Genomic DNA, 7,098 nt, shown 5'->3' with positions numbered 1-7,098 from the left:
CTGAGCCTGGACAGAGCAGAATTCTGGCAACCAGTAACTGAAATGCACAGACTCTGAGCGACATGAGGGTCTGACAGGGGTGGCTGTGCTGTGATTTCTGACCTAATAGTGACTGCAGCATGATGCAGAGGGTCTGTTTAGAACCTCCACTCTACACACTGCAGATATGCTACCAAATGACAGTCCTAAAGCCAGGACAGGGCTATGAAGGTAGGGAGACATAATGTGAGAATCCCCCCAAGCCTTCTCTGTGCTGACTCATACCACACTAGCTCTGCCTCACATTTGAGAAGGAAAATGCTTTCCCGTTGCGCAGTGAAGGGGTCTGCCAGGCTGTGTCTGATGGCTCTGGGGCATCCTGCACGTACTCCTGCTACACGGTATCCTTCACTACCTAGTAATGAATCACCTGCTGTTAAAAATTGTGTTTCATGTGAGTCTGACTGACATTCTGGGTCTCTGCTGTCACTACCTGAGCCAATGATGTATGTGCCCTGTGTTCCTCAGAAAGCAGAAGAGCTGGAAGAACCCATGACTTGCTCTAGAGCATCACGATCGTCCTGACCCCCAGGGGCTAAAGACAGATGGAATAAATAATTTAGCCAAGCCTGGGGTACAAGTGCACAGCCATGACACACTTACTCATGAACGCGCAGAAGAAAATGGTCCAAATAATATTGGTCACAATTTACACAACCCTGGAGTCAGTCACAGACAAGGCATGGACACCATGGGGAGCAGATTCAGAACATTACAAAAATGTCACAGAACAATCCTGAACTTGTGTTTGGTCTCTTAACTTATTTCTTTTTTATTTTGGCATGGATACCAGAGAACCTTTCTCTCTATAACTTATTTCCATGAGTTGTAAACATCCAAATGCCACTCACACATTCACTTAAAGGAAATAAATATTTTGCCCCAGGTTCTGTGTGTCCTTAAGAACAGAGAAGGAGTTGTTCACCCACTACAATAGGCTCTGTAACATCATGAGACCTTGAGGGTTTTGCACCAAAGACAGTTCACTTGAGGGACTTTAAAGTGATCGTTTCAGTATAACTGTCAGGATGTGGCTGACATAAGGAAAAGCAGGATGTTTGTCACCATCGGGATAAACAGTGGACAGAAATGTTTTCCTACTGGCATACATGAAGCATCACTATGGAGTCAAGATACATCCCAGGTGTAGATTTCAAGTAAGAATACTGTGATGCTTGTAGTGATACAGAGAGAACCTGACCGTGTGCATAACCTCCCCTGGCTGTCATTTGCAACCTCCACATGCTGTCTCTGCAGCAAGATCACTTGGCACGAGCATGGCCAGCTCAAGGTCCAAGGCCCTGGGGAGGCCCCTTAGCTGTCAGGATAGGAGAGTTGTTATGTGCATGTGTCCACCCCAAGACACAAACACATCTACCTGCACTTGGCTGTGTGCAGAATTCAGAACTGTGTGACACTTACTTCATAATGAGATGGCTATCTATAAAACTTAGACACACAGAGATCTTTAATAGCTCACATGCATTTTATTTCTTCTTTAAGTTTTCTCCTGGTAAAAATGAGTAAGCTCCACGGAACATGGGATTTCCAGGGAAACAGAGGTCATTTCTCTTACTTTCATGTGTCCCTGCATTCAAATTGCCTGGGGTCTTGGGCAGATGTGAGATACAAAGCATAGATCAGTTGATGCCTGGATCAAAAATTTACAAAATGGTACGAAGAGAAGATCTAAATGTTTCCCCTTTGAAATTTTGCTGCATTATTGTAGATAGAACATATAGAATATTGACTAGGAACTGAGTTATGTACTTTCAGATACAATAATGTCCTAAAACTCATTTTGAATGCAGGGGGTGGCTCCCAGGCCATGTAGCCGGCTTGCAGACCTCACACAGATGCTCCTCTGCCTGCAGCACAACGTGACACGTAAGCACTGTCTGGAGCTCCGCAGCTGCTGCTCAGCGTATCGGCAGCAGTACACCAGGCCCTGCCCCTGTGTGACAGGAACGCCTCACACAGGCTGCATAAAGCCACTGTCACACTGCTCACATCACACCTGGACTGATATCTGAACGGGTATATCAGAAGTGATGTTACCAAATTTCTTGTCCATCTAAAAGTATGCTGTTCCCACAGATGCCCACCTAATTCTGTGAAAAAGCAATGATACAGTCAACCAATGGACCTGGTAATCCGGCCATGATCCATATACAAGAATAAGTCACCCTTCTCCAGCAGTTGCTACGAAATGCTAAAATGTTAACATTTCTTACAGCGCGTTAGTGGTTCCTATTCTTATTTTGCCTATGCCTTTCATATCATGTGCATAAATGTCTCTTTGCACTTAGAAATGGAATAGGATTCCCAAATGGAAGTAAAATAAGAAAACCTGTGGAGCTCTCTAAAATATGAATGTGAGGAAGAGCTCGGGCAGCCAGTTGGGTGCACGTGGTGAGTGCCTGACATGTGATTTCAACTCAGGTTATGATCTCAGCATTGTGCGACCAATCCTAGCATCAGGCTCTGTGCTCAGGGTACAGTTTGCTTGAGATTTTTTCTCCCTCTCCCTATACCCCTGATGCTCATACTTTCTATTTCTCAAATTAAATATTAAATAATAAATCCATATATATATATATATATATATATATATATATATATGCAAATGATCTAGGAACAAAAATCAGCCTCTCTGGAAGTTGTGTGAATCCTTGAATTTGGATTTTGAGCACTCATTTACATAAAACAATGGAGTAAGTAAATTCCCTTGAAACTTATCACGGGAAATTTTAGATGATCCACGTAGGTCACAAACATCTTAATCACTGTGGCATTCAATGTGTTCCATCAAAGGGTCTTCCCCCCCCCCCCAGTCATCTGGAGTCCTGGCCCCTACAAAGCACCTTCTTCATTGCCCCCGTCACATCCTTGTTCCTCAGTGTATATATGACGGGGTTGACCGTGGGGGTGATGATGGCATAGAACAGAGAAACAAATTTGCCCTGATCCTGGGAATAGCTGTTGCTGGGCTGGAGGTAAGCATAGATGGCCGTGCCATAGAACAGGGAGACCACTGTGATGTGGGACCCACATGTGCCAAATGCTTTCCTCTGCCCTGCAGATGACTTTATTCTTAAGACCGCCCTGACGATCTGACCATAGGAGAAGATGATTAATGCCACAGGTATGAGGAGAATGATCACACTGGCAAAGAAGAGCTCAGACTGATTCACAGTGGTGTCAACACAGACAAGCTTGAGCAGTACAGGGACCTCACAAAGGAAATGGTCTATTTTATTTCTCCCACAAAGTGGCAAAAGGAAGATGAGCACTGTCTGCAATAAGGAGTTACCAAAACCAAAGAACCAAGACGCAGAAGCCATGAGGGCACAGAGACGGGGGTGCATGATCACGGTGTACTGCAGGGGCTTGCAGATGGCTGCATAGCGGTCAAACGCCATGACCCCTAATAGAATGCATTCCGTGCATCCCAGCCCTAAGAAGACAAATAGCTGAACTACACAGCCACCAAACGAGATGGACTTGTCTGCTGTCCTGAGATGAACCAGGAGCTGAGGGACAGTGCTGGTCGTGTAACACAGGTCCAGGAAGCTTAGGTTGGAGAGGAAAAAGTACATAGGAGTATGTAGATGTGGGTCGAGGTAGGACAAGGCAATGATGGTGGTGTTTCCCAGCAGAGTGAACAGGTAGAAGATCAGGAGAACCACAAAGAGGACTAGCTCCAGTTGAGGCCGGTCAGAGAACCCCAGCAGGATAAACCCCGTGAAAGAACTGCCATTCTTCTGTTCCATCCTCTGTTAGTGCATGTTTCCTGTCAGGACCAAGTATTTAGCAACTTTTAAAAGAAACCTTCAAAGAAAAAAAAAAAAAAGTTGGTGCCTCTGGAGGTGGATCTCTCATGTTGTAAGACCTGGCCATGGCATACTAAAAGTAACTATTTCAATAAATGATTGAAATTGATATAACTTATACCAGCTTACTTCCACATTATCACAAAAAGTAAATCTTTAAAATGTAATATGGGAAAAATGAAATAATGGACTTCATGTTGGCATCGGTTATAGGTATGAAAGTTCTTTTGGTCTGAACTTAATGGGACTCAAAGGACTGTAAGTATGTACATACATTTTAGAGATAATAAGCATGAAGGAAATAGAAGGAGAACAATCAGAAAGAATCAGAAGGAGATGCAGACGGAGGGAGAGATGTTATTGCAAATATGTATCTTGTGTTTTACACAACTGGATTTGTACACACCTCACCTACAATGGAATATAATACAAAAGACACGCAAAAATGTGTTCAGATATAGGAATTTAAGAGCTAGAATGTACATGAAAAAGTGCTCCACATCACTCAGCATCCAGTAAATACAAATCAAAACCACAATGTGATACCACCTCACACCAGTCAGAATGGCCAAAATTAACAAGTCAGGAAATGACAGATGCTGGCGAGGATGTGGAGAAAGGGGAACCCTCCTACACTGTTGGTGGGAATGCAAGCTGGTGCAACCATTCTGGAAAACAGCATGGAGTTTCCTCAAAAAGTTGAAAATAGATGAAAAAGTTGATAATAGAGCTACCGTACGAAACAGCAATTGTACTACTGGGTATTTACCCTGAAGATACAAATGTAGTGATTCACAATCACTACTATATATATATACATATATATATATACATACACCCATACACATTATTACTACTATTATACTGCAATAGAATATAATAAAAAAGAAACTCAAAAATGTGTTCAGATATAGGAATTTAAGATCTAGAATGTACATATACAAATAATTCAATTACATTAAAAATATCAGTAGTAGTTCTGCCTATAAACATTGCATCAGATTAAGAGTCACTTATGGTTTGTCTCTTAATCTCACAAAACAAACTGAGGGTTGCTGGGGGGAGGGGGTTTGGGAGAACGGGGTGGGATTATGGACATTGGGGAGGGTATGTGCTTTGGTGAGTGCTGTGAAGTGTGTAAACCTGGTAATTCACAGACCTGTACCCCTGGGGATAAAAATATATGTTTATAAAAAATTAAAAATTAAAAAAAAAAACATTGCATCAGAATTACCTCTCTAAGATGTTATTTTTATGAAAGCTACATGTTTGGAATTTGTGTTTCCTTAGAGTAGTAAAACAACGAAACAATCAGAGAGAACCTGAAAACACCATTTAAATACAGTGCTTAAGTTTGCCTAAACACTTAAAATTACTATATTAATTTTCAGAAACTCTGAACATACCTTGGTCGGGCATACTCTAGTGGAATCAGAGCCCTAAAATTCAATGCCCACAACTTTCCTCTTCCTTCTGCACACTTTTGTTTTACACATTGCCAACCAGACCACATGAAACTCCTGAAAAGGGTTAGACTATTCACCATCCACATTCTCATCAGAATAAATACTTTAAAAAGTTACACAACTGTATAATCTACATACAAAGGGTAATGCTTTACACCACTTCTATGATGAAGTAATCAACTAGATAAATATAAAAAGACCGATTTATTCTCAAAGCAATGACAGGTAAATACCTATAAAGGAAGCCTTTGAGTAGGACAAAGAAAGTCATAGAAAAGGATATTCGGGTATTATCTAAAATCTCAGATACCCGTCCACATTAGATTAGTACCTTCTCGAAGCTGTCTTGCTGAGTTAATGATGCTGAATCAGACACGTTACCAGCGCTCGGGTGAGTCTGATGACCCTATACTTCCAGCTGCTTAGTACTGAAGAAGCAGTTATAAACCAACCAAAGAGGCTCAGAAAATGAGTGTTTCAGTTTGTTCATCTTCAAATGCTTAGGCATACAGTTCATTTCTTGTTCTTCTGAGACTAAATATCTGAATCAGGTTTCAGGGCAGACCCACTAGTGTGTGAAAGAAATTGGTACAACACTGGCATTAAATAAGTTTTATGGAATCAGAATAGAGGATACAGTATGTCACATTATTTTATGCTTCCTTGGATTTCCTGCAGAGATGCATTCAGTTGTATCCATTAAAAAAAAAAAAATCTATCCACAAAAACTTTCTTAATGGAATTAGTTATAAAGGTATCTGAGACAGTGTAAATGTGCAACAACAGGGAATGTGCCCAGACTCACACCTGCTCAGAAGAGCAAATAAACCACAGTTCAGTTTCATGCACACACGCACAAATACAGATAAATTATCTGAAAGAAATTGCTGGCATTACTCACCAAAGTAAGGCATTACTCACCAAAGTAAGGAGGACAAAAGGGAAATGTTAACTCATCCAAGGAAAACACCAGTATCATATTGTACCGTCACAATACATAGTGATCTATTTTAACATTATCTTATCAATAAGGACTAAGAAGGAAGAGAAGAGAAGACAAAACTGTGGTGAGCTGAACTTGCACAAATGGTTTCCTTCTTTTCTGGATTACATACGCATGTGTATGTATGTATACATATATCTAAAGAATGCTGAATGGCTTCTATCCGAAAGGTACAAAAATGAATATGATTTTCCATTGAAAAACAAAGCATCAGGCAAAGGAGATGCCCACTAAAAGAGACAGAAAGAATGGGATTGTCTGTGGAGGTTACAATTGCTTCCAGTGCCTTCCTGGAGAGAATCCTGAGAGGGAACAGGAATACTCTTGTCATAGTCCACCGTCTTTTTTTCTTTTTCTCTTTTTTCACATTACATCTAGGAAAACCATTCCCCTTGAGCAGCACTGGGCGTGAGAAAGAGCAGCCTGCATACTGCATTCTTCGGATCTCAACAGCTTGAGCTGCTGATCCGGCTCACTTTCCTCCCTCCACCTCCCCCGCTCAGCATCCGCCCCTCGCCAATCTCTGTGCACCACCACAGAACACATCTTCCCAGAGAAAGGACGTGTAGCCTAAGGTTAAATGAAAAACTTCATTTCATCTACCTCTTACCACGTCAAAGACTGTGTGAGTAGACTAAAAACCATCATCTCTACATAGGTAGGTATCAAATGCCTGAATGCAGTAAAAGACATTCATTCCTCTTGGACAAACTATGTAAATAATCCTGGCTGGAACAGTAAACACATCCATCCTATG

General features: G+C 41.5%; 1 protein-coding gene across 1 annotated transcript; it reads right to left on the bottom strand.

Annotated features, from left to right (window-relative positions):
* Positions 1-2,873: 2,873 nt before the first annotated feature.
* Positions 2,874-3,812, bottom strand: LOC101693951 (putative olfactory receptor 2B8). Its single transcript, XM_004779987.3, has one exon. It carries the CDS (start codon positions 3,810-3,812, stop codon positions 2,874-2,876), a length of 939 nt encoding a protein of 312 aa, XP_004780044.2.
* Positions 3,813-7,098: the final 3,286 nt, after the last annotated feature.

The sequence above is a fragment of the Mustela putorius genome, unplaced genomic scaffold, assembly GCF_011764305.1.
Source record: "Mustela putorius furo isolate JIRA1106 unplaced genomic scaffold, ASM1176430v1.1 tig00537295_pilon_pilon_pilon, whole genome shotgun sequence".
Taxonomy (NCBI): Eukaryota; Metazoa; Chordata; class Mammalia; order Carnivora; family Mustelidae; genus Mustela; species Mustela putorius.
This window is presented reverse-complemented; position numbering and strand designations above follow the sequence as displayed.

Bases quoted from the DNA above. Each gene is read 5' to 3' on its own strand.
- LOC101693951 (XM_004779987.3), bottom strand. From the start codon at position 3,812: ATGGAACAGAAGAATGGCAGTTCTTTCACGGGGTTTATCCTGCTGGGG.